At 30.7% G+C, this 26,685-nt stretch overlaps 1 protein-coding gene across 1 annotated transcript in view; it reads right to left on the reverse strand.

Moving 5' to 3' along the window:
- The window catches only part of LOC111686791, a 56,294-nt gene that overhangs the window by 29,273 nt on the left and 336 nt on the right, over positions 1-26,685 (reverse strand). The window contains exons 2-4 of the mRNA XM_046952525.1: positions 23,972-25,699; positions 20,474-22,855; positions 13,826-15,624 (exon numbers count right to left, since the gene is read on the reverse strand). Coding sequence (XP_046808481.1) covers positions 13,826-15,624; positions 20,474-22,855; positions 23,972-25,699 — 5,909 coding nt within the window. The remainder of the gene's footprint in view (positions 1-13,825; positions 15,625-20,473; positions 22,856-23,971; positions 25,700-26,685) is intronic.

Genomic DNA, 26,685 nt, shown 5'->3' on the forward strand with positions numbered 1-26,685 from the left:
GAACTGAACTAGAACTGAACTAGAACTGAACTAGAACTGAACTAGAACTGAACTAGAACTGAACTAGAACTGAACTAGAACTGAACTAGAACTGAACTAAACTAGAATCACACGAAAAAGTAAAGTATGCATCTCAAGATTAAAATCAGATTTGTGACTTAAATTAATTTTGTTTGCAGCCCAGTGTGAAGATAGAAAATCTAATCTAACTGTCAACCTAACTACAATTTCCTTTCGTGCTTTCAAAAGGCACTAAGTTGGCATTACGACAATGTTAAAGAAAACTTAGAAGTGCTAAGGCAAGGTTTTTCAAATACTTGCAAAATTCCTACTGGTAGATGTTGTTTTTTTCTTTTTCTATTTAAGTTGTGGCATGGAGATTTTGTTGCATAAAACTGTGAATAATTGCCTAGACATTTAGGTGGAGGTTGTATTTTGAATTTTTAAAAGTGCTTAAACAAAATTGATTACATGTTGTTAGATGTTGTGTTTTTTTGTTGTTTTAGTTTTTTACTTCTTTAAAAATTTTCAAAGGAAATTTGCCTTGCTACTCACGTTTTGGTAGGGTAAGAATTTGGTGGGTGGTTTGCGTTGGCAAAATTTTTTTTTTTATATTTTAGATATTGCTAAAACAAAAAAAAAAGGAATTCTTTTGACAAATTTGTATAAATTTTGGTTGTTCAAAATGTTCCCTTATTTTTAATGAATTTATTACAGCTACTTATCGATCTGCCCACTGTGATATGAAGAGCTTAACATTGTAACATAAATTTTGATGAATAGCTAAAAATTATGAAATTTTTGTACGAGTACACACCGAGTATTTCTAACGGTTGCTCTTAATGAACGTATTGTTTTTTGTTTAAGTTCTTTTGTACAAAGTTTTCAAAATTTAAGTTAATAAATGAAATCCTTCTCAGTAACCGTGAAAATTTATAATGTTAGTATTTGAATTTAACTGGGAGGCAATTGAAATGAATATAATTACTGTAAAGTTAAGCAAACTTTAAAGAAACTTTGTGAAGCTTGCGCTTTTCTTGTTCAGCTTTGTACTAGAACTTGTGAAAAAACAAGTTCTAGTTCAGTTGTAGTTCAGTTGTAGTTCAGTTCTAGTTCAGTTCTAGTTCAGTTCTAGTTCAGTTCTAGTTCAGTTCTAGTTCAGTTCTAGTTCAGTTCTAGTTCAGTTCTAGTTCAGTTCTAGTTCAGTTCTAGTTCAGTTCTAGTTCAGTTCTAGTTCAGTTCTAGTTCAGTTCTAGTTCAGTTCTAGTTCAGTTCCAGTTCAGTTCTAGTTCAGTTCTAGTTCAGTTCTAATTCAGTTCTATTTCAAAAAGTGATTCAATCATGTTATCATGCACACAAAAACAATTGGTCTAAAGATAAAATTTAATATAATACAATCTGCCTTAAAGTATTTGCTTTTGTTAAACATTTCACTGTACTAGACACTTTTTAAAATATTTTTAATCTTTGCTTCTGTTTAGTAGTTTAAAAAAACATAAAATAAATTAAATACATGTAAATAAAATGAACTTAAATAAATGTTAATCGTATTTAATACAAAAACGTCTAAACCTTTATACTATTGTTTACATAAATTTTGCAGACCATAGACATTGTCTAACTGATGCATAACACATAAGAAAATTGTCAACAGTGGGTGGTAATAAAATTATAAAAGAAAAGTGATATTTTTCTACTATAAACAGTACAAGTTCTAAAGGTTGTATTCTTTTAAAATTTCCATTGTTTGTAACACTTTACCATGGTGACTGTAAAAATATACGCTTGTGTGTGTCTGTGTTTTTTTTTTTTTTTTTTTTTTGTCATCTTAGTGAAATAGAATGACCTTGAAAAAGGAAAATAGAAACTGTTTATAACAATATGTATTGTAGAGGGAAAAAAGGACACCATACACAGGTTATGTTTAAACACACATGCAAGTCTTTTAATGTGTGCAGAAAGACATTTATGTATTGCAGTTTTATAGATTAGGCTGGCTCCAGTAAGAGAAGAATATAAAAGTTTTAAACATATCAGAAAAATATTTTTTTTTAACTTTAAACCATGAGACTAAAAATTAAAAAAAAATATATTTAAACATATTTAAATTTTTATAACCATTCTATTGTATTTTTATGTATATCTAGCAAATTTGTGGAAATAAATAAAGTTTTATACAAATATTGTACTTGTTGCCATTTTTAAAATATTTTTTTATTGTTATTAAAAAAAATAAAAAAATCATATAATAGAGCAGAAAATAAAACTGAAATTAAATAAAATGTAAATTTTACCTAAATAAATAGGATTTTTGCAAAATAATGTAATTGGATGGTTTTTACAAAGAAATCTGAAATAGTAATTTTGCAATATGTTGTAAATTTTGTTAGCATATGGATGTATATAAAACAGATATTTTCTTTAATTTAACATATATTTGTTATAAGGGTATATATATAAAAGAGTAGCGTTACTGACTGACTGACTGATTCATCATCGCACAGCCCAAGCGGCTGAACCTAGAATCATGAAATTTCATGTAGATCCACTAAGGAGGGATTTTTGGAAATTTGCACATTTTCGGGTAAAAAGGGAAAAAAGGGGTAAAACAGGTTTTCTTAAATATCTTACATAATATTAGTGATACAAGAAAAAATTGAAATGCACCTGTATCTACTCCTAAAATGAGCAGATGGGTGTCTGGTACTTTTTTGAAATTCGTACTTTTAAGGGGTAAAAATGTGTAACAAAGGTGATTTTGGTACCTTTTTCAGACCTTTATAACTTTTAAACTAATTAGCATAATCAAATTTTTCTAAATATTTTGGATACATCTCTCAAAATTATGAGACACCTGTTTCGTACTTTTTTAAAATTCTGTCCCTTTTGGGTGTAAAAGGGACAAACCTGTATTTATGGTACTTTTTTAGCACACTTAGAAATCTTTTTCGTTTTATTGAATTATTCATATTAAATTACGGACTAACTCTGTAATATTTATTGTAATAAAATTTTTGCTATTCAACTGGGTAAAAAAGTACCAAAAAGGGGAAAAAGGGGAAATTTAATTTTATTCAAACTTATTGAGCCAACTTTTATAAAATTTTAAAAAGTAGCATATTTACTCACACAAAATAAGCTTTTGGTATATTATTTTGGAATTCGACTACTAAGGCCTACATAGGACCAAATTCGAGTAAATTGTTTAGTACCTTTTTTAAAGCACAATTTTTCTGGAATAAATGAATGCAGATTTCAATCGTTTGAGTTTTATCTGTGATATATATGTATGTAGATTTAAATACGGGACATTTTGTAAACTTAATTCTCGAAAAAGTATACTTCTAAGCGTAAGGGGGAAACATTGTACTCTTTTTATTAGTACTTTCCACTTAGGTAAACTTTATTCCACTTTTGGTACTATTTCTTCCTTCAAATGATACTCTATGTATGTTCTTTAATATGAACTGAAAACACATGATTATTAAACATACACGGTCCTCATGGAATACGATCCTTTAAGAGACAACTTTTTAGTACTTTTTATCTCATAAATTGTACTTTTTTAATTTTCTAAAATATTCAACCTAGAAACATTAATTTTAACATACATGGTCTTGACTGAATAATATTCTGGAAGTGGGAACTATTTGGTACTTTTCTATTATTCAAATGGATTCTTTACAATGGTTAACCGGAACACACGGTCCTTATTAAATGAGAATTTATTGAAAGAGATCTATGTACTTTTTCGTTTTTCCGATGGTACTTTTCAATATTTTTACGATATTGAACATAGTTAGGGTAGCGAAGCACCCAGGGTATGCTAGTAATTACATAAAGTAATTCATTACATGGTCTATTAGGATAACTTGTAAATTGTAAAAGAACAATACTTGTGCCTAATATGTAATGGAACAATAACCAATTACAAAAAATTACAATTACAAGTAATTTCCAATAGACAACACTAGTCTATGGACTAATCAATAAACTATTCAACAGACAATTCAATAGTCAATAGACATTTAGCTAAACAATAGTTAAAATACTAGTCAATCGACTAGTCAACTGACTACCCAATAGACTATTTAATAGACACAACTGTCGGAGTGCTTTACGTGAACACCTGCCTTGACAGCCTTATTACACGGTGGTTTTTTTATCCACTGGGTAGACTTGACAACGTTCTACCATCGCACTTGAATACTTCAATGAAGAATTCAGTTGGTAATTTTTGTACATGCCTTTGGCCGCTGCATGCTGAAGTACTCGAGCTATCGAATCTCTTGCCATAGTAGCCCCGTTGTGGAATGACAGGCTGCAGAGGCTCAAACCCAATGCACACCCCGACAAGGAAAGAGCAATCACTGGCCTAAAGTCAATAGAAGGGGGTGACAAGTCCCAACATCAGGTGAAATCGACCTTCCGGTTATACCGGAGGATCACCACCCTTATGCTGCCATGAAAGATTGCATTATTTAAAATGCAATACCCATCATCTAATGACCCATTTCAGTGCATTTTTTAACCTCTTTAAGCTAGCGCAACCACACTACTGAGAAGGCTCTGTTGTTTTAACAACAGCAGTTCGAAATACCCAACAAAATGGATTAGGATCCCTCTTTAATTAACCAATAATGTGACAAATGAAATAAGAAATCCAAAGTCAATAAAATTTAATAGTTGCCACGACAAATAGTCGCGTGGCATGTATCAATATATCCTGATGGCAATAGCACCGAAGAAATTCCCCAAAGCGAAAAAGGCATACTAAATCGTACTGATTTAGTACGCCTTTTTCTGCAATATATGTAAACATTCTCAATCGTTAACCAATTTATCGCATCAGTTCCATTCTCATGATCATAAAGATCAATCTAGGAGATGACAGGCAACCATATGCAACTAACCTAACAATTCCCCAGCATATACCGGCGTCCCAAAACCGATCGGGTTCAGGTATCCAGCATATGCTGCTTTGTACACAGACCTGTTCGAAAAGAGAATTATCCAACCCATAGGATATATCAGTTCTTAAACCAACATTCTCTCCACGCGAATTTGTGGTTTAAACCACAGCCACTACGTTACCGAAGTTACCCGAAGTCCCGAAGTTACCGTAACCAACTGACCAGCCAGGACATATTCCTGCGGGCAACTGGCCACCTTTAGTAGCAGGTTATGTGATGCTCTGGTTCAATCTATGCAAGAACTAAACAAGGCAGAAGACTGTAATACCAAATTTATAGTCGTTCCTACAACAATTGGATCTCCGCTCCGGAACGACGCTATTCTCAATCCGCCAAAGATTGTCAACTCAGCAACAGTTGTATCAACCGGAAGTTTTTTTTCCTGGGAAAATATCCAGTTACAGCCAACCTGTTAGAAAAACAACAACCAATTTATAGTCCTGGCCGACTAGAGGTGTCGGTAACACCTCTGTTCCCCGGGATTGAAATAACACCAAGGTGAAGATTTCACCTAAGTAACATGCCCCCAGGGGGAACTTTTAATAGACAAATGAATATACTATTCAATAAACTTGTCAATATAATAGTTAAAATATGATATTGACAAGTTTAAATAGTTAATATACTAGTTAATAGACTAGCCAATAGACTTGTCACCCAACACCTCTGTTCCCCGGGATTGAAATAACATCAAGGTGAAGATTTCACCAAGGTAACATGCCCCCAGGGGGGAACTTTTTAATAGACAAATGAATAGACTATTCAATAGACTTGTCAATATCCTACTTAAAAGAATAGTTAATAAACTAATCAATTGCCTATTCAATAGTAACATATCTGTTCCCCGGGATTGCAATAACACAAAGGTGGAGATTTCACCAAGGTAACATGCCCCTGGGGGTAACTATTTAATAGAAAAACGAATAGACTATTCAATAGACTTGTCAATGTCCTAGACTAATTAATAGACTAGTTATTATACTAGTTAATCGAATAGGCAATAGACTAGCCTATTCAATTGACTATTCTTCAGACCAGTCATAGACTTCAAAACATAATATTCAATAGACTAGTCAATACACTAGCCAATAATCAATAGACTAGGAAACAGGCTACTCAGACTAATAAATAGTCAACAGACTACATAAAAGACAGGACAACAGCCTTATCTTACTATTTTGAAAGGTACTTATTTCGATCCGTCTATCTATTCATTAGTGTAAACTGAAAAGGCGTCTTATTGAAACAAAAAAGTTTCCCAACCACTTCATATAAATTTAAATTTTTAAAACAAACATTAATAACTTTCTCATATTGAACTATTTAAAAAAAACTTAATTTAACCACATTAAAAAGAAAAACTTATGTATATATTAAACAAAAAATATGACCCTTTCCTAAACATCCATTAGCAATATTAGCAGTAAACAAAAATGGAAATCTCTAAACAGTCATGAAAAAGGACATAAGTACAATAAACAGCCCTTTTCCTGTTATGTCAGGCAAGTAGTCAAGTCAATAGCAGACAACAAAAACATCACATCAGTGATGTGACAAACATGTAACAAACATATAAGACAAAACAGAATAAAATGTGATAAATGATGCAAATTTAAAAAAAGTATATTTGGTTAGAAAATTTGTTTGTTTTTCTTGTTTTTTCGTAATAAATGATTGTAAATAAATCTAATTAGAAGACTAAAATCCATAAAACATTTTCATAAAATAATAATGTTATAAAACTAAAAAAAAAATATTTTTGACATTTTTTATGGCTAATAAAATGTAATGAAAATGTTATTATTAAAAAGTTTTTCTTTTTTAAAGAAAACTTAAGGGGAAATAAAAAGGAATAATGAAATATTAAGCTAAAAAGGATATTATTATAAAATATATATTAATGGAATAAGAAAAATTATTTGCGAAAAAAGGCGGGAAATTTCTTTAAAATAAAGATATTACAAGCTTTACATGGGCACGTAGGAGGACAGACGGACGGACATAATATATTTGTTATACTCCTTATACGTAAATATTTCTTTAAATGTTTTAAAATCTTGCAAATATTATTTAGTTTTTCATAAAAATACTCTATACAATTTATATTTATGAGACAATTTACTGAAAATTGTTAAAATGTATAATTTTAAAATTTGCTAAATACTGTTATTAAACTATCAGAGTTTGTTTGCACTTTTGTTTTAGAAATGTTAAAAGTAAATAAAGTTTATTTCGAAACAGGTCACAAAACTATTATTTAAAGAAAAAGTTATTTTTTTTTTAATTAAAATATCGGAACATTTTATTTATACATAGTTTTTTTAGTTAGTTAGTTTAAAAGGAGAACGTAAAATACTCGTGATGCAAAGAAATGAACTGATATTAAACCCACCTCCAACGGGCTGAGTTACTCTTATATATTTACAAAGTTTTTTTTTGGTTCTTTTTTACAGAAAATTGATTTAAATATTTTTGAAAGAACAAGCTTAAAAACTCCCTTTAAAGAAAATGCTTTTAAATTTTTTCAAAAAAATAGTTTTGTAATATAAATTTGGCAAATAAGAGATCATTTTCAAATTTAAGTTATTTTCCGAAAGAAAGTAAGGCTTTTGAAAGAAAAGTTTTATGACAAAATAAAAGAATAACATTTAAGAAAAAACTATTTTAAATTTACAAAATACTGCTTAAAAAAGGGGTTTTCACAAAAAATACAACAAAAACTGAACTGAACATTTCTAGTTCAGTTCTAGTTTAGTAATAGTTATATCCTATTTCAATTCTAGTACAGTTCTAGTTCAGTTCTAGTTCAGTTCTAGTTCAGTTCTAGTTCAGTTCTAGTTCAGATCTAGTTCAGTTCTAGTTCAGTTCTAGTTCAGTTCTAGTTCAGTTCTAGTTCAGTTCTAGTTCAGTTCTAGTTCAGTTCTAGTTCAGTTCTAGTTCAGTTCTAGTTCAGTTCTAGTTCAGTTCTAGTTCAGTTCTAGTTCAGTTCTAGTTCAGTTCTAGTTCAGTTCAAATTCAGTTCTAGTTCAGTTTAAGTTAAGTTCTAGTTTCGTAAACCTTTGATAAATGTTCGTTAACATAAGGCCCCTATTATTTAAATTTAAATTTAATAATTTGCACACGAAATAATTCTTTTGCTGAAAATTATTATCACCCTTCAATTTAAAAAAAAAAAACATACCTTTCCTGTATAGGCAGTTATCTAAACAAAACAATTTGCACCAAAAATTTCGTTCGTTTTGCAGGAAAGACAAGAAAATTAAAACACAACAATAAGGATACCAAGAATCTCACTTTCTTTTGCTTTAGTCGTCGTTGTTGTTGTTGTTGTGTTTGTAGCGGCACATTAAATTGTTTATAAAATACTCATCGTAATGTAATTTAAAATAATTTTATGGCTTGTAGTAGACAAAACAAAAATATTATGTAAAAAAATGCTCTTCGTATACTTTTAGTTATTAAAGAAAATATATATTTGATTTTATCACACAGTTGAATTAAATAATTTTTGCTTTAAAGTAGATTTTTTGTTTTTATGCTTTGTTTTCCGTTTTTTGTTTTACTTTTTGTTTGTTAGTCGAAGGATAAAATAAACTTTTTTTTTTTTTAAAGGCAACAAACACTAGTTCCGTTATGTTGCCTTTGTTGATTTTATTTAGGGGGTAATTTTAAAATTTTATTCGGCTTTAATTTTATTTTAGTGTTTATTATTTATGGTAGTATTTTATTTGATTTTATTTTACAATTTACTTTATAACTTTTAAGTTTCAACAAGAAAAAAAAATATGGCTCGTTTGTTGCAATTATTTAACGTTTTCTTTTGAATTTCGCTTGATTTTTGAAATTATTATTTTTATTTTATTTTTTACACTTAGATGAACACTTTCTGTGAACTTTTGGTTTATAAAGAAAAATATAAAATGTTGTTCTTTTTTTCAACAATTTTGCACAGTGACACAGTGAACTGTAGATTTTATTGCGTAAATAATTAAATGATGAAATTATGCATTTATATGTCATGATTTACCAGAAGCTATTTCAGATTCTATAAATATGATTTTGATCAAATATAAGGTGATACCTAAGATCATAAAAATACCATTTGGAAAAAGTACCAGAAAGTCCCCTTTTATAAATCTTCATTAAATAAGTATCACTATTCTTAAAGACTCAAAAAGTACCCGTTAAAGAACGAAAAAGTACCAAAGATATCTATCTTATAGATTATTATACAATCTGGATCCTATCCTGTTATTATGTGTATTTAGTTTCAAATATTAAGAAAACCCAAAAAGTAACAGTTGTAGAACGAAAAAGTACCAAAAAAAATAACAATTTTTTGTTTCAACATTCAATGTTAGAGACAATTAAAAAAGTACGTTTCTAGTTTCACTATTACAGAAAACCCAAAAAGTACCAGTTGTAGAACGAAAAAGTACCAAAAAATAACAATTTTTTGTTTCGAGTTTAATGTTAAAGACAATAAAAAAGTACCTTTTCAAAGAACAAAAAAGTACTAAAAATCTTAAACGACTTCTTCTCATTCACTCGGTACTTTAAATGTTTAATTTTATGTTTCTAGGTTCAATATTAAAGACAACCCAAAAAAGTACCTTTTGAAAATAAACAAAAAGTACCAAAGAAGTACCTATTGGTTCTTCTTTGCGCTAGGCGGTATATGCTATATTTCGTGCTTCTAGCTTTAATATAAGAGAAAACTCAAAAAAGTACTTTTTAAAAAACGAAAAAGTACCAAAAGATAGTCCTTGGTGCCTTGAAGTAGCACAATTTTCTTTGAAGTTGTCTTCGTACGTAAGCTTGTTATAAAGAGGCAAACAAAGTACAAATTATTAAAAATGAATATCTTGCAGATATCTGGGGTCTTCAGTAAACTGATTTCCTGTATCTATAAGGAATCGGAATATATGTTTGGGGTGCATTAAATTTTGAACTCTTACTAGTTTTATAAAGAAAATTAGATTGATTTGAAAATGTCTAATATATAATTTAATCCAACATGTACTTATTTTAAGTACTTATGTTCTTGATTAAAGCGCTTATGTTCATGATTTGTAAACATTTCGATTATGAAAAAAGTAAAGAAATTGGCCATGATAGAATCAAATGATTATGAGTATAATTAAAATGGTTTTTGGTATCATGTTGAAAGTTTGATAATATTTCCTTAATCGTAGACTTCACTATATTTGAAATATCGGATATAGACCCATTATTGTGGTCTTTTTAAAACTCATTACATAATATTGGGTCATTTAAAATGGATTATTATAATTTGATATTGACTTTGTAATTTGAGAATTTCTTGGTCTTTAACTTGAATTTTTCATAAAATTCTCTTTGAATTTTTCATATATTTCATTTGAACGATTTATTGATAATATACTGATTCTCTGCAAGAGAGGTAAAATGGGAACTAGGGACCTTATATGAGATATGGGTCTAAAACAGGCGCGGATCCATGGGAAATAAATGCAAATTTTGGATTATATATAAAGAGAGTAGGAGCAATTCAGGACCGATCCTTAAAAAACTGTTAAATGATTTTAGTTTATATAAAACTCTTTTATATCCTTAAAAAACTGTTAAATGATTTTAGTTTATATAAAACTCTTTTATATCGAATTGTATAGCATGCTTTTTTAAGAGAGTTATGAATGGCAAAGTAATTTTCTTAAAGGGACTTATATTGGAGATAGGATCAATTGTGGACTGATCCTTATAAAACCTGTTTATATCAAATTTTATAGTTATACCATGATTTTTTAGACAGTATTGAGTGGTAAAGTGGGTCTATATATAGGCGGTAGGGTAAATTATGAACCGATCCTTATAAAACTGGGAGGATAGATTTTGGTTCATATAAAATTCGTTTATGTCCAGTTTAATCGCCTTACTGGTATTTTTAATCTAGTAATGAGCATAAATTAAGGTATGGTACGATGCTCAAAGAACTGTATGAAAAGATTTCATTTCCTATAAAACTTAATGTTATGAATTTTATCGCTTTACTTGAATTAAAGTAACATTCTGAAGGGAACTTAATATTCGGGTAGGGAGCAATCCTGAGTTAAAGTTTTCTATATAAGTTATTTTTATCGATTTTGAAAATTATTATTAATAAAATTAAAAAAAAATTATGAAAAATTAAAAAAGAATGAAAATTTTAAAAATTAAAAATTGAAAATTTTGAAAATTAAAAATTTTTGAAATTAAATATTTGAAAATTTTACAAACTTCAAAATTTAAAAAAATTAATAATTTTAAAAACGAAAAATTTATAAAATTAAAAATTTTTAAAATAAAAAAATTTTTTAAATATTTAAATTTCAAAAATTAAAAATTTTTTAAATAAAAAGTTTTAAAGCTTAAAAATTTAGAACCGAAAAATTTCAAAAATTTATAAACTTAAAAATATTGAAAATAAAAAGTTTTAAAACTTAAAAATTTCAAAAATTAGGAATAATTAAAAAATTAAAAAATTTTTAATTTCGAAATTTCAAAAAATTCTAAAAATTTTAAATTTAAAAATTTCAAAAACTAAAAATTAAATATTTGTAAAATTTTAAATTTTAAAATTAAAAAAATCCAAAAAATTAAGAAATTCAAAGATTAAGAATTTTAAAAATTAAAAATGTAAAAAATATAAATTTAAAAAATTTTGAATTTCGAAAATTAAACGTTTCAAAAACTAAAAAAAAATTTCAAACTTAAAAATGTTACTAAATTAAAATTTTAAAAATTTCAAAAACTAAAAATTAAACATTTATAAAATTAAAAATTTTAAAAATTAAAATTTTTAAAAATTTGATATTTCAAAAATTACAAATTTCAAAATCAATTAAAAAGATTTAAAAAAATCAAACAATATTTCAAAATTTTCAAAATTATTGAAAATATTGAAAATAAAAAGTTTTAAAACTTAAAAATTAGGAATAATTAAAAATTTCAAAAATTAAGTTTTTCAAAAATTTTCAAAAATTAAGAATTTTAAAAATTAAAAATGTAAAAAATTAAAATTTAACAAATTTTTAATTTCGAAACTTCAAAAAATTTTAAAAATTTTAAATTTAAAAATTTCAAAAACTAAAAGTTAAATTTTTGTAAAATTTTAAATTTTAAAATTAAAAAAATCCAAAAAATTAACAAATTCAAAGATAAAGAATTTTAAAAATTAAAAATGTAAAAAATTTAAATTTAAAAAATTTTGAATTTCGAAAATTAAACGTTTCAAAAACTAAAAAAAATTCCACACTTAAAAATGTTACTAAATTAAAATTTTAAAAATTTCAAAAACTAAAAATTAAACATTTATAAAATTAAAAATTTTAAAAATTAAAATTTTTAAAAATTTGATATTTCAAAAATTACAAATTTCAAAATCAATTAAAAATTAAAAATATGTAAAAAAATCAAAAAATATTTCAAAATTTTCAAAATTTATTTTTTCAAAATTAAAAATATTTCAAAAAATTCAAAATTTTAAACTTCAAAATTTTAAAAAGTAAAAAAAAAAATATTTTATTCACTATGTTGAATAGTTCAGCCGATTATTTCAAAATTTAAAAATTTTCAAAATTTAATTTTTCAAAATTAAAAATTTTCAAAATTTCAAAAAATTAAAAATTTTAAACTTTAAAATTTTAAAGAGTAAAAAAATATTTTATCCACTATGTTGAATGGTTCAGCCGATTTTTTTAATAGAACAATTTTTTTAGTTTATCACTGTCACTGTGCAATTATTATTAATTCTTTTTAATTTTCTTTATTCCAAATTATTGTTGTTAACTTTGTATGTATAATTATTTAAAAAAAGTTTTTCTTTTTAATTTAACAAAATTTTCACAAGATTTATTAATAAATTTCTTTAATATATTTAACACATATTTGTAAAAATTGTTATATTTGTATAATTTTAATTATTTACTGTTAAATTTGTTTGTTTTTTTTTTTTTTTTTTTTGAATTTTTTGTTAATTATTAAGTTATGTATGAAATTTTAAATAAATACAATATTTTTAAAACTTTTTCGTAATTATTTTTTCTTTTTCCTTTATGATGTATATCCTTTTATGCTCATATTTCAAAAAATTTTTAATTTTCTTAAGTAGCAAAACTTGTGTATATTTTTGAAAACTTTTTTTTGATTAACTTTTTTATTGCACTTTAATATATTATTTATATATTATTCACATTTTATTTTTACTTTTATGCTGTTAGCAGAAAGTAATCCATTTGCTCGTTTTTATTAGTTTGCACTTTTTGGTAGTAGAAAAATATTTTTGATTAAAACTTTTATTTTTTGCTTTTTTAAGATGTTAACATCTAGTCGAATTTTGATTTATAAAGAAATTTAAATATGAAATTTTGTATTTTGTAAAAAATTTTTTGAGCAAAAAATTTCCAAATTTTTAACTGCAACTTTTTTGGCTGAAAATTCTGTTTGCAATACTTGATGTGAAATCAAGTGTTCAGATGTGTTTAACTCTAGATATTTGAGATTTTTGCTTAAAATTTTTTGTAGTATTAAAATTTTTCAAATTTATTTCTTAATTTTAAATCACATTTTTAAATTTTATATTTTAAACTTTATTTTATTGCCATTCTTTACAACAAGTGTGTATTTTTATTTAATATAATTTTTTTGCACATATTATATATTTAAAATTCTTTTACCTCGTATCGAGTATATTTTTTCGCATTTTACTTTATTTGGCTAATAAGAGTTACACACACACACACAAAAAATACTAACCAACCAACAGATAAAAACACAGAAAATAGAGTTGTAGTAGATACAATAGTATTTTATAGAAAAATATTAATAACGCGTACCTGTTATGCGGCGAGTGTGTTGTGACACCTGCAAACTCCGAATTACAACTGATGTTTGTAGTATTGGTTTTACTGTCATTGGCAGTGAGTGCTGTCGACGACGTCGCCGCAGCTTCTATATCAACAGCAGCTTCTTTAGTTGTTTGTTGATCCATGGGCATAAAAACACTGACTTCTTTGAGAGCATTAGTACTAGCTGCAGATGTTGAAGGAGCAGCAGTAGCTGTAGCTGCTGCAGCATCATCATCAGCAGCAACATTTTGTGTAGTTGTTGTTGTTTTAGTGGAAACTAGTTTTACCTCTTGCATATCTTCAACATTTTGTATTTCAGCAACATGTTTTTCTGTTAGCGATTTATCTGCTTCTAATGTTGCTGAATCACTTGTTTCAGCATCATGTTGCAGAGTTGCAATTGCCTTAGAAATTTCTTTAATTTCTTCTAAAATATCAGGATTTTCTAATGTATTTTCTTTACTTTCCTCTTTAGTTTCTTTGTTCACATTTTCTAAATCCTCTTTATTATGTTGTTCTTCCGGCAACTTTGTTTCAGCAACATTTGTGGATTTCATCTTTGGTGAGCATGTCAACTCTTCTCTTGTGGTTTCTTTTTCTGTTTTCGTTTTGTTTTGTGTGTCCGTTTCTTTTGTTTTGTTTATTTTTGTTACTGTCGTTATTCCGGTTTCTCGGGGCATTTTTGTTGTTATTATCGTGGTTGTTGTAGTTGTTGTGCTCTCTGGTTTTTCTTGGCTGTAAATGATTTTTGTTTTTATTTCTTGTTTTGTTTTGCTCGCTCTTTCGCGGCTGTTAGCACTACTACTGCTGTTTTTACGTTTACTGACACGTGTTGGCTGCCCCGCCATGCCAATGTGCAGTGTGGGTGGCTTGAGGGTTTGAGGCGAATGTTGCTGTTGTTGTTGCTGTTGTTGTGGTGAGTTATTGTAGGGGTCTTGTTGTGACCACTCTAATTGGCAACATGTATCACAACTCAATGTGGAGGTGGTTATTTTATGTTGTGGCTGGTCACGTCCAGTTGTGCCACCAGCACCATGAGATGCGGAGGGTGAACGTCTTTGGCTGCGTGGCTTTTTATTAGAGGAGGAAGTTGCTGTTGCTGTAGCAGCTGGCAATGTTTTGCTCATTATAACGGTAGTGGTGGGTTTTTCATCTTCCAGTTGCTGCTGTTGATTTCTCAATCTATTATCTCTTCTCTCTTCCTCTTGCAAATAATCACGTTTATGTTTGCCTGTACGTTTCATTTCTCTTTTATCGTTTTTATTTGTTTTATCGTTGTCTTTCGTAATAAATTGTGCGGAGTTATTGTTGTCGTTGTTGTTGCTCTTTATTTCCAATTCGTTTTTGTTGTTAAATTCGTTGATTTCCTGTTTATGTTTTTTGTCGTGTTTGTTAACCTTGAGCTCCAAGGCAGGGTCTCCAGCAACAACAACCACCTCATCATCGTTCTTAGTAATGAGGTTGGGTTTTATGTTGTCTGCGATTTGTTGTTGTTTTTCATCGTTAACATTTTCTATGTTGCCAGTTGTTGTAACTTCATTATCGTCACCTTGTAACTGCTTATCTGTTTTATCTTTATTGTTGCTGTTGCTATTTTTCTTTTTCACTTCATTTTTATTCATTTGTTGCTCCTGTTCCAGCTGCAATGCCTCATTTGTTTTATGACAATCTGATGTTGGTGTCTGTTCTTGTTTTTGCTCATTTTCTTGTTGTCCTTCAAACTCAAGGTTCTTTTGTTGTTGTTGCTGCCGCTGCTGTAGCTCCTCTTCATTGACATCCTGTGTTGGCTGAAAAAAAACACAACAAATAAATTTCCTTAATTTAAAAAGAAAAATTTTTTCCTTCAAACTTAATAATGTATGTTTTTTTTTCTTTCTTTAAGAAAGTTCCTGTTTATGCAGCAGGTGTTTTTTTCGAAAAGAAAAAGTTGCTTCGAGTTTTGCTATTAATCAAATCTTGCCAGTATGAGCTGTTAAAAGTATTCAAGCTTGAATGGACCTTAATTATTAATAATGTCTAAAAGGGGAAAGGAAATATTTTGTTTGCTAAGAAAGTGTTGGAAATTGCTGATGATGTCTTCTTTAAAATTTAGACAAATTGCTCATAATTCAAGGTTAATGTGTTGAAAAATGTTGCTGTAAATTTAAAATTTTTACTAAAACTGTGGTAAAATTGCGCTTTAATAGTTTCAAATATTAAAGCACATTTTTTTAATGATCTAATGGAAATGGAAAACAATTTGAAAGGAAAAGGAAATAAACAAAACATAACGTTATTTATGATTTGATTTATTGTTATAAAAAATAAATTTGTGATCTGGCGACAAATGAGGCCCTATCAAAATGTGGCAAAGTATATTTCATTTAATTAAGAGCTCCAAAGCACTTTTCGGTGTATTGCGGTTAAGTGAAAGAACATTTTTACCATATTTTTTTAATTAAAAACATCTACCTGTACCTTGCGCTCATGCTTAACACGAAGATTCCGAAAATTATTCCAACTTTAAGGTTGATATCGAATATTAAACATCAGCATAATGTCCCTACTAAAGTGGTAGCAGGCCTTAAATAGATTAAAGGTCCCTCAAGCTCCTGGTCATAGCAGAATTTGGATGAATGATTGCTACTGTTTTAACTGCCAAAAATAAAGCAGAAATAAGCCTGAACTGAACTAGGCCTGAACTACAACTGGAACTTATCTAGAATTGAACTAGAACTGAACTAGAACTGAACTAGAACTGAACTAGAACTGAACTAGAACTGAACTAGAACTGAACTAGAACTGAACTAGAACTGAACTAGAACTGAACTAGAACTGAACTAGAACTAAACTAGAACTGAACTAGAACTGAACTAGAACTGAACTAGAACTGAACTAGAACTGAACTAGAACTGAACTAGAACTGAACTAGAACTGAACTAGAACTGAACTAGAACTGAACTAGAACTGAACTAGAACTGAACTAGAACTGAACTAGAACTGAACTAGAACTGAACTAGAACTGAACTAGAACTGAACTAGAACTGAACTAGAACTGAACTAGAACTTTACTAGAACTGAACTAGAACTGTACTAAAACTGTACTAGAACTGAACTAGAACTGCACTAGAACTGAACTAGAACTGAACTAGAACTGAACTAGAACTGAAACTAGAACTGAACTAGAAAGAAACTGAACTAGAACTGAACTAGAACTGAACTAGAACTGAACTAGAACTGAACTAGAACTGAACTAGAACTGAACTAAACTGAACTACTAGAACTGAACTAGAACTGAACTAGAACTGAACTAGAACTGAACTAGAACTGAACTAGAACTGAACTAGAACTGAACTAGAACTGAACTAGAACTGAACTAGAACTGAACTAGAACTCTGAACGAACTAGAACTGAACTAGAACTGAACTAGAACTGAACTAGAACTGAACTAGAACTGAACTAGAACTGAACTAGAAACTGAACTAGAACTGAACTAGAACTGAACTAGAACTGAACTAGAACTGCTGAACTAGAACTGAACTAGAACTGAACTAGAACTGAACTAGAACTGAACTAGAACTGAACTAGAACTGAACTAGAACTGAACTAGAACTGAACTAGAACTGAACTAGAACTGAACTAGAACTGAACTAGAACTGAACTAGAACTGAACTAGAACTGAACTAGAACTGAACTAGAACTGAACTAGAACTGAACTAGAACTGAACTAGAACTGAACTAGAACTGAACTAGAACTGAAACAGAACTGAACTAGAACTAGAACTGAACTAGAACTAGAACTGAACTAGAACTGAACTAGAACTGAACTAGAACTGAACTAGAACTGAACTAGAACTGAACTAGAACTGAACTAGAACTGAACTAGAACTGAACTAGAACTGAACTACAACTGAACTACAACTGAACTAGAACTTGTTTTTTCACAAGTTCTAGTACAAAGCTGAACAAGAAAAGCGCAAGCTTCACAAAGTTTCTTTAAAGTTTGCTTAACTTTACAGTAATTATATTCATTTCAATTGCCTCCCAGTTAAATTCAAATACTAACATTATAAATTTTCACGGTTACTGAGAAGGATTTCATTTATTAACTTAAATTTTGAAAACTTTGTACAAAAGAACTTAAACAAAAAACAATACGTTCATTAAGAGCAACCGTTAGAAATACTCGGTGTGTACTCGTACAAAAATTTCATAATTTTTAGCTATTCATCAAAATTTATGTTACAATGTTAAGCTCTTCATATCACAGTGGGCAGATCGATAAGTAGCTGTAATAAATTCATTAAAAATAAGGGAACATTTTGAACAACCAAAATTTATACAAATTTGTCAAAAGAATTCCTTTTTTTTTTTGTTTTAGCAATATCTAAAATATAAAAAAAAAAATTTTGCCAACGCAAACCACCCACCAAATTCTTACCCTACCAAAACGTGAGTAGCAAGGCAAATTTCCTTTGAAAATTTTTAAAGAAGTAAAAAACTAAAACAACAAAAAAACACAACATCTAACAACATGTAATCATTTTTGTTTAAGCACTTTTAAAAATTCAAAATACAACCTCCACCTAAATGTCTAGGCAATTATTCACAGTTTTATGCAACAAAATCTCCATGCCACAACTTAAATAGAAAAAGAAAAAAACAACATCTACCAGTAGGAATTTTGCAAGTATTTGAAAAACCTTGCCTTAGCACTTCTAAGTTTTCTTTAACATTGTCGTAATGCCAACTTAGTGCCTTTTGAAAGCACGAAAGGAAATTGTAGTTAGGTTGACAGTTAGATTAGATTTTCTATCTTCACACTGGGCTGCAAACAAAATTAATTTAAGTCACAAATCTGATTTTAATCTTGAGATGCATACTTTACTTTTTCGTGTGATTCTAGTTTAGTTCAGTTCTAGTTCAGTTCTAGTTCAGTTCTAGTTCAGTTCTAGTTCAGTTCTAGTTCAGTTCTAGTTCAGTTCTAGTTCAGTTCTAGTTCAGTTCTAGTTCAGTTCTAGTTCAGTTCTAGTTCAGTTCTAGTTCAGTTCTAGTTCAGTTCTAGTTCAGTTCTAGTTCAGTTCTAGTTCAGTTCTAGTTCAGTTCTAGTTCAGTTCTAGTTCAGTTCTAGTTCAGTTCTAGTTCAGTTCTAGTTCAGTTCTAGTTCAGTTCTAGTTCAGTTCTAGTTCAGTTCTAGTTCAGTTCTAGTTCAGTTCTAGTTCAGTTCTAGTTCAGTTCTAGTTCAGTTCTAGTTCAGTTCTAGTTCAGTTCTAGTTCAGTTCTAGTTCAGTTCTAGTTCAGTTCTAGTTCAGTTCTAGTTCAGTTCTAGTTCAGTTCTAGTTCAGTTCTAGTTCAGTTCTAGTTCAGTTCTAGTTCAGTTCTAGTTCAGTTCTAGTTCAGTTCTAGTTCAGTTCTAGTTCAGTTCTAGTTCAGTTCTAGTTCAGTTCTAGTTCAGTTCTAGTTCAGTTCTAGTTCAGTTCTAGTTCAGTTCTAGTTCAGTTCTAGTTCAGTTCTAGTTCAGTTCTAGTTCAGTTCTAGTTCAGTTCTAGTTCAGTTCTAGTTCAGTTCTAGTTCAGTTCTAGTTCAGTTCTAGTTCAGTTCTAGTTCAGTTCTAGTAGTTCAGTTCTAGTTCAGTTCTAGTTCAGTTCTAGTTCAGTTCTAGTTCAGTTCTAGTTCAGTTCTAGTTCAGTTCTAGTTCAGTTCTAGTTCAGTTCTAGTTCAGTTCTAGTTCAGTTCTAGTTCAGTTCTAGTTCAGTTCTAGTTCAGTTCTAGTTCAGTTCTAGTTCAGTTCTAGTTCAGTTCTAGTTCAGTTCTAGTTCAGTTCTAGTTCAGTTCTAGTTCAGTTCTAGTTCAGTTCTAGTTCAGTTCTAGTTCAGTTCTAGTTCAGTTCTAGTTCAGTTCTAGTTCAGTTCTAGTTCAGTTCTAGTTCAGTTCTAGTTCAGTTCTAGTTCAGTTCTAGTTCAGTTCTAGTTCAGTTCTAGTTCAGTTCTAGTTCAGTTCTAGTTCAGTTCTAGTTCAGTTCTAGTTCAGTTCTAGTTCAGTTCTAGTTCAGTTCTAGTTCAGTTCTAGTTCAGTTCTAGTTCAGTTCTAGTTCAGTTCTAGTTCAGTTCTAGTTCAGTTCTAGTTCAGTTCTAGTTTAGTTCAGTTCTAGTTCAGTTCTAGTTCAGTTCTAGTTCAGTTCTAGTTCAGTTCTAGTTTAGTTCAGTTCTAGTTCAGTTCTAGTTCAGTTCTAGTTCAGTTCTAGTTCAGTTCTAGTTCTAGTTCAGTTCTATTTCTAGTTCAGTTCTAGTTTAGTTCAGTTCTAGTTCAGTTCTAGTTCAGTTCTAGTTCAGTTCTAGTTCAGTTCTAGTTCAGTTCTAGTTCAGTTCTAGTTCAGTTCTAGTTCAGTTCTAGTTCAGTTCTAGTTCAGTTCTAGTTCAGTTCTAGTTCAGTTCTAGTTCAGTTCTAGTTCAGTTCTAGTTCAGTTCTAGTTCAGTTCTAGTTCAGTTCTAGTTCAGTTCTAGTTCAGTTCCAGTTCAGTTCTAGTTTAATTCAGTTCTAGTCCATTTCTTTTTCATTTTTATTACAAATATATTTCGAATTCATTTTTAATTTTCCTTCCCATTGTACTTTTCGTGGCAGAGAACTAAACTTATTTTTTTTTTTTATTCTTCTTACCTGTTGATGCAATAACAGATTTTTTAAATATTTTTCCTCAGAAACTTCATGATGTCCTTGTTGTTGTTTTAGCTGTCTTTGTTCTGTTGCAGATTGTTGACATTTAGTTTCCGTACAAGACTGCTGTTGTTGTGACTGTTCCTGTTTTTGTTCATTCTTTTGCTGCGTATTAGAAGCCATACTGCTACTAGCTGCAGTACAACCAGAATCCTCACTGCGTACATCATAGAAAACATCATCGTCATATGCCTCCGTCGGGTCACGTTGTTGTGAATCCAAGGCGGTAACAATAGATGATGAAACGGATGTTACCGAAACTAGAGTCAGTGAAGAGTTTGAGGTTTGTGTCTGGGCTGTACAGGGAGTTGTGGTTTCAGCGTCTGCCTTTTCTCTATTACTGATGTTGGGTGACTTTAAAGATATTTCTTCGTTTGGTTTAAATGTATGTGTTTGTGTTTCTTCTTCTGGTAAAAGCTTTTTATTATCGCTTATGTTTGCAGCACTGGTGGTTGAGGTGTTATTGGTTGTTGCTGCATTTGAATCTGTTACTGTTGGCATTGTTTTAATGTTTGTGGTTTCATAGGTATTGTCTGTTGTGTCTATTGTTGTCAGGTTATTCTCGACATTATTCACTACTATTTTGTGTTGGTCCTTTGTTTTACTATCCTTTGTTTCAGTTTGTTTCTGTTGCTGATGCTCTTGTTGTAAAGTTACTTCCGTTGTTTGTTGTTTTTCATTTTCTGGTTCTTGTTTTTCATCTTTAGTAATTGTTGTTGTTACTGATTCCTGTAGAAGCTGCTGCTGCTGTTTTTCATGTTCACTACCACCACTTTCATGTTGCTTACGTTTCCGTTTCCTGTCCTTTTCTTGCTTTGTATCATCTCTCAGTGTGTCTTGCATATTTTGCTGCAATTCTTGTAAATCGGCATATGTGGCCGGAGAAGGTGGTGGTGGCGCTGGTATATCTTTACGTCGGTGACCACTTAATGAGGCAGCCAAGGATGAGGATGTTATCTTTGAAGATTCCTTTGAGTGTTTTTTTACATGACGTTTTTCTTCGTTTGTTGGTTCTAGTGGCATATATTGTTCATTTGATTTTCCATCATTTGTCTCTCGGGTATTGGCTCTTGCTTTAGGACTGCTGTGAGGACTTATACGTGTATTCTTGGGTATGGCTCCTTTGTTGGAGGCTATTAAGCGATCTAAAGAAGCATATTCTTTTCTCTCTACACCAGGGTCACTGGTCTTAACCGGTAAACGTCTTTGTAAAGGTTGCGGTGTAGTTTGATCAGTATTTAGTGGTTGTTGTGGTTGCTGTAGACTTGTCCTGGGAGCTGGTGTAGGCTTTGTGCTGCTACGCTCTTTAGCCAAGGGTAGGGTGGTGATGCCCAATATTTCCCTATCACGGTTATCTTTTTTCATTGACTTCTTAGGACTCATCGATTCCATATTGCCATTTCTTTGCATTTCCGCTTGATAAATGCTGCGCTTGACATCATTAACATGCTTAAAGAAATCTTGAGCATATTTGTTTTGTTTCAAAGCCTGTTGCTTCTCACTACTGGTCGTGACATCATAGTTTTCTAGTGCTGATGGAGGAGGTTGTCCTCCAGTAGAGGGTAATGTACCTTTAGCCGTTTTTCTTGGTATACCACCACCACTGTAAACATCATCAAAGTCTGAGGAAAAGTATACCGAGGAACAGTCGCAGTTGCGGCAATCATATTTACAATGATCAGAGAAAGTACATTTTTCAGCCGCTGCTGCTGATCCAACCCCACAACCATTATTTTGTGCAGCAGCATTAGCACCTCTGGGGTTAGCTAATAGACCGGCTCCGGGTCCACTATCCAATGAACAACGTCTGCAGTCATAACCAAAACGACAACTTTCGGCACTGCCAAAGTAACGTCTCTGTGCCGCCGTAGCATATGATGACATAAGGGAGTTTTCAAAATTATGATGATCATTTAGATGTGAAGTACCATAGTGCCTATTATGACCATATCTCTGGCTGCCATAGTAAGTATCACTGCTACGCGATAGAGAATATTCACTTAAAATCGAAGCTCTTGAATCGGATTTATAAATTTGCGAAGGATTCTCAAACATAGCATTTGAATTGTCGACCAAAATTTGTGATCCTCCCAGTCGTCGGCTGGCGGCATACATTAACGGTTGCAAGGGTTGTGGCGGTAAGTAACTATTATTGACCGAGGATGATCCAGGTTTATTGGCTACATTGGTACCATTATAGAAATTGGCATCTAAATGGGTGAATGTGTTAAATTTGTGCTGTTGCTGCAGTGAATCACTGGAGGAACTTGATTTTGTGTTGACGCGTTGCATAGACGAAACTCCACTAGGAAAATGTCCAGTGACCTATGATAAAATGTTGATAGTGTTAAACACAAAAAGATTTTAGAGTGTCGGACATATGTACTAACTGCAGATCCCTGTTCGTAGTAAAATTTGTTCTAACGTTAGTCTGAACAATAGTATAGAATATAGTCCACAGCTTGAAAAATAGTCTAATGGTTCGAATAAAGACTATACAATATATAGTGTAAATCATAGTCTGGACTGTAAGCTAAACTATTGTCGCGTCTGGACTATGTCTAAAGTCTGTACCGTAGTCTAAACAACAGTTTGAAGTAAAATTTACTGTCAGGATTATAGGCTGGACTATATTGTATAATGGACAATAGTCTGAACTATGGCCTGAACTATATTCTGGTTAAAACCTGAACTATAGTCTGGACTATAGCCTGGACTATAGTCTGGACTATAGCCTAAACTATAGTCTGAACTATAGCCTGGACTATAGTCTGAACTATAGACTGGACTATAGTCTGGACTATAGTCTGGACTATAACCTGGACTATAGTATGAACTATAGCCTGGACTGTAGTCTGGACTATAGTCTGGACTATAGTCTGGACTATAGTCTGCATTATAGTCTGGACTATAGTCTGGACTATAGTCTGTACTATAGTCTGGACTGCAGTCTGGACTATAGTCTGGACTATAGTCTGGACTGCAGTCTGGACTATAGTCTGGACTATAGTCTGGACTATAGTCTGGACTATAGTCTGGACTATAGTCTGGACTATAGTCTGGAATATAGTCTGGACTATAGTCTGGACTATAGTCTGAACTATAATCTGGACTATAGTCTGGACTATAGTCCATGGACTATAGCCTGGACTATAGACTGGACTATAGACTGATCTATAGTATGGGCTATAGTCGAAACAACAGTTTAAATTATACGCTGAGCTGTAGTCTGAACTACAGTCTGGACTGAAGTCTGAAGCTTTATAGTCTCAAATATCGTCTTACTTATTTCCCAACTATAGTATTGTTTTTGGACTTCAATCTAAACTATGTTCTGGAATATAGTCTTTATAATAGACCCTAGTATACAATATAGCCTGAACTTTATATTCGGGACTTTCTAATAAAAATTATTTATCTAATTAAAACCATTCTACTCACCATATAAGCTCTTGGTCTTGGAACCGAAGATGTTTGTGACCAAAATCCAGTCTGAGTATGAGGTGTATAAAAATTTGGCTGTTTGTAACCATAAAATTGTTGATGTTGCTGTTGTTGATGTTGTGGCGCTGGCACGGATTGATGTTGTTGTGACTGTTGCTGGTGCTGCAACTGAGAATGATGTTGATGCAAATGATGATCACTGGGGGTAGTAGTAGCGGTGCTAGTAGTTGAAGTCGATTGATGTTGAAGATGTGAATGTTTATGCTGCTGAGGCAGTTGTTGTTGTTGTGTAGAAGGTTGTTGGAATTGTAAAATGGGATTATAATCCCCCGTAATGGCTACCGGAGTTGTCTCAATTTTATATACTCCAGGATTGTTAGGATTATAGGATTGAAACTCTAGAATAGGAGCTGAATTAACTTGATTTTCCATGGCTGTACGAGCAGAAGTATTATTGTTAAGATTGGTGACATTTATACGGTTATTTGTGTTGTTAGCTTTGCTGTTAGTGTTATTAAAGTTTGTCTGAGTAATGGTTCTATTCTGGTTGAGATTTGAGGACAACTCCGGTTGCAAGCAGTATTCACAATCAGCTTTGTCACACTGTTGCATACAAAGTTCACAATCGGCATACATTATGTTTTGTTCGTTGGCTGTTGCCGCAGCTTGATGTGTTAGATTAGACGAAACCGCATGTTGTTTATTGCTATTGGAAGGATTTTGATTTTCATCATCCTCCTCACTAGGTGGAGCATCTTTAAAAAAGATTTCCTCATAGATATTTTCCTCACTATTAGCTTGTAGTTTGCTTTTACCCAAAGTCATAGAGGATACACTTTCACCTCCTGCAGCAGAATTTGCCACAGTAGCTACAGTATTATTGGTGGAAGATTGAAAATTATTTTTTTGTTTTTCCACAAATTTCTTGGAAGATTTAAGACCCTCTTTTAGTAAATAATAATTGAAACTTTTTATACCGATTTCTCCCTTTAGGAAACGTTTACCCATTTGCATTTTCGAAGTACTGGCATTACTGAGCGAAGCCGATGTAGAGGCAGCCACACTTAGATTCTCTTTGGCTGAACTGTGCAAAGAGAAAACATCTTCATTATCATGAGCAGATTGTGCAAATTCCATTTGACTTTGTTGTCTTTGCCAAGCGGCCTCATCACTACGCTGCTTGCCCAAATTGTAGCGAGTCAAGGCCAAACGTTGTGGCGGCTCTGGCGGTCGATCACGTTCCTTTTCCTCATTTTCTTTGCCCTCCTGTTGTGATTGCTGACGTTTGTTATCCAAACTTAAATTACGCTTCTGTTTGCTACTGCGTTTTTCAGGTCGTCTTTTTATCTCTAGTTTTTCTGTTTGCTCTCCTATTATAGCATTAGAACGCTCTAGACTTCTGCCACGTCCTATGGCCTCCGATCTAGAAGAAGCGGCTCTTTGGTAACGTAAATCTTCTTCAGAGCTACTAAAAGCTATATGACCAATATCTTCTTGAGCCAGTTTTTGAAATTCTTTAGTCAATTTGCTACGTTTTCCCAATGAGCTACTGCCACCAGAATTAACTTTACCCACCACACCCGTACTACTAAGAGTCAGCATTTCAGAGTTTACAAGATTAACACTGTTACGTCGCATGGGATTTGCTAAATGACTAATGTCATCTGTATAAGCCGGATCATCATATATACGATCGCGCACCGACGATACAGAACGATCTTTGCTCTGTAAGAGAAAAATTCGATTTTTATTTAATATAATAAAATATTTCTTGTTCTCGTCTCTACAATTAAATAAATTAATTCCTTTATTTTTCCTTTATTAGTTTTAATCCTCAAAAATCCTTCTACATCCTTTTAATGCTGTTTTTGATACCATAATTTTTCCCACATTTTATCTTTTTTGGCAAAAAAAAAAAAGAACTGAAACCACATTTTTTTCATAAAGCTTATTGACAATATTTTAATTCAACTTTTTTCTCTAACTTTCTAGTCAAAAAAAAAAATAATTTAAATTTCTAAAACATTTGTAGCAGATAACGTTCACTCATACATTTGTATGTTTGTTGCCTTGGCATCCTAGACATTAATTAAAACAACTTCAATTGAAGCGTTATGTCTGCCAACATGTAAAATTAGCTTTAACACATTAACACAGACACAAATATTTACATACATACAAAAGCCCAGTGAACATTTAAGAATTAAAATGAAATATTCAATAGATTCTGCCTTTTGATAAAATTTAGAGAAAAATTTTCAAAAGAAAATGTTTAATAAAAATTATTTTTCACAAAACATTAACTATGTGTTTTTATAGAAAATTTTCAAATAAATTTTTCTTTTTATAGAAAATTTTCGAAAAAATTTTCTTTTTATAGAAAATTTTCTTTTTATTGAAAATTTTCGAATAAATCTTTTTTTCGATTAAATTTTCTTTTTATAGAAAATTTTCGGTAAAATTTTGCTCTAATGGAAAATTTTCGATTAATATTTCTTTTTGTGGAAAATTTACGATAAATATTTCCTTTCGATAAAATGTTTTTTTTATAGAAAATTTTCGATAAAATGTTCTTTTTATAGAAAATTTTCGATAAAATGTTATTTTTATAGAAAATTTTCGATAAAATGTTCTTTTTATAGAAAATTTTCGATAAAATGTTCTTTTTATAGAAAATTTTCGATAAAATGTTCTTTTTATAGAAAATTTTC

Source organism: Lucilia cuprina, chromosome 5 (genome assembly GCF_022045245.1).
Source record: "Lucilia cuprina isolate Lc7/37 chromosome 5, ASM2204524v1, whole genome shotgun sequence".
NCBI lineage: Eukaryota > Metazoa > Arthropoda > Insecta > Diptera > Calliphoridae > Lucilia > Lucilia cuprina.